At 55.0% G+C, this 1,496-nt stretch overlaps 1 protein-coding gene across 1 annotated transcript; it reads left to right on the top strand.

The window, feature by feature from the left end:
* Window positions 1–133: 133 nt before the first annotated feature.
* Window positions 134–1,496, top strand: ENH_00081670 (hypothetical protein, conserved; the record flags this gene model as incomplete). The annotated part of the gene is made up of 4 exons (XM_013577826.1): window positions 134–154; window positions 329–768; window positions 965–1,065; window positions 1,429–1,496. 4 exons carry the CDS (start codon window positions 134–136, stop codon window positions 1,494–1,496), a joined length of 630 nt encoding a protein of 209 aa, XP_013433280.1.

Raw genomic sequence — 1,496 nt, 5'->3', positions numbered from 1 at the left:
CGGAGCAGCTCCGCACCCCAGCAAATTGCAAACTGAGGGTTTGTGGTTTAGAAAAAAGGGTTTAGGGTTTACAATTTAGGGTTTAGGGTTTGCACCATACGGGTTGGGACTTGAAAGCCCTCCACTGCTGCGCATGCCCTCCTATTGCGCAGCGGTGGGTGTTTGCCTGCTAGCAGCAGCAGCTAGCAGCAGCAGCAGCAGCGGGAACAGCAGGAGCAGCAGCAGCTAGCAGCAGCAGCAGCAGGAACAGCAGGAGCAGCAGCAGCAAGAACAGCAGCGACAGCAGGAGCAGCAGCAGAATAACATCTGTTGCTCTCGATCTCCTCAGGGAGCCTCTTGGCAGCAGCAGCAGCCGCAGTGGCCACAAGATCGGAATAAGCCAGCAGCAGCAGCAGCAGCAGCAGCAGCAGCAGCTGCTGCTGCAATCGTCACAGCAGCAACCACAGCCGCAGCCACAGCCACAGCAGCGGCCACGGGCACAGCAGCAGCAGCAGCCACAGCAGCAGCAGCAACTCAGCCGCCGCCCCAGCCACAGCAGCAGCAGCAACTCAGCAGCCCCCGCAGCCACAGCAGCAGCAGCAGCAGCAGCAGCAGCAGCAGCAGCAGCAAAATGACGCGGGAGGGCCCGCTCATTGACAGCAGCCGCCTCAGAGCTGCGCTGAGCGCAGAAGCAGCAGCAGCAAATTTGCGGTTTACAAAAATAATAGAAGAAGCAACTCGAAAGGCAGAAGAGCTGCAAACCCTAACCTCTCTCGTCGCGCAGCTGAGGTTTCGCAAACCCTAAACCCTAAACCCTAAACCCTAAACCCTCTAACACGCGCACTGTGCGGTAGTCAGGCCCTTTTTCAGCTTCAGTCTAGGGCGTAGGGTTTAGGGTTTAGGGTTTCTACAGAGGGGACCCTCGGGGGCTGTCCTAGCGCCACCGGATTAGGGTTTAGGGTTTAGGGTTTAGGGTTTGCTGCAGGGAGAAGCTAAGTGAGACAAAAGAAGAACAGCTTTCGCTAAAAGCCTTCAACGCCTCTAAAGGAAATAAGCTGAAGGCTTTACGCAGAGAGTTAGCCACAGGTAAACCCTAAACCCTAAACCCTAAACCCTAAACCCTAATTCCTCCAGTTCGCACCCCAAACCCTAAGCCCTAAACCCTCTACTTCAAACCCCAAACCCTAAACCCTCAACGCCTACTTCAGAAAGGCCGCAGGTCCGCACCCCAAACCCTAAACCCTAAACCCTCTACTTCAAACCCCAAACCCTAAACCCTAAACCCTCTGTTTCAAACCCCAAACCCTAAACCCTAAACCCTCAGCGCCTACTTCAGAAAGACCGCAGGAAGTGCAGCAGCCGGCGTTGCCAGCACTAAGAGGTAGGGGTGGTCTTTGAGGGTTTAGGGTTTAGGGTTTAGGGTTTAGGGTTTAGTGGTTAACTGCGCAGAGAAAAAAGAAAAGGAAGAAGAGGAGTCTCGCCTCTTGTCCACTAAGCGTCACAGAGACGGCCTGTAA

This window comes from Eimeria necatrix, genomic scaffold (genome assembly GCF_000499385.1).
Source record: "Eimeria necatrix Houghton genomic scaffold, Enh_scaff89, whole genome shotgun sequence".
Classification (NCBI taxonomy): Eukaryota; Apicomplexa; class Conoidasida; order Eucoccidiorida; family Eimeriidae; genus Eimeria; species Eimeria necatrix.
The sequence above is the reverse complement of the archived record's forward strand: the minus strand, read 5'-3'. Positions and strand labels throughout refer to the sequence as shown.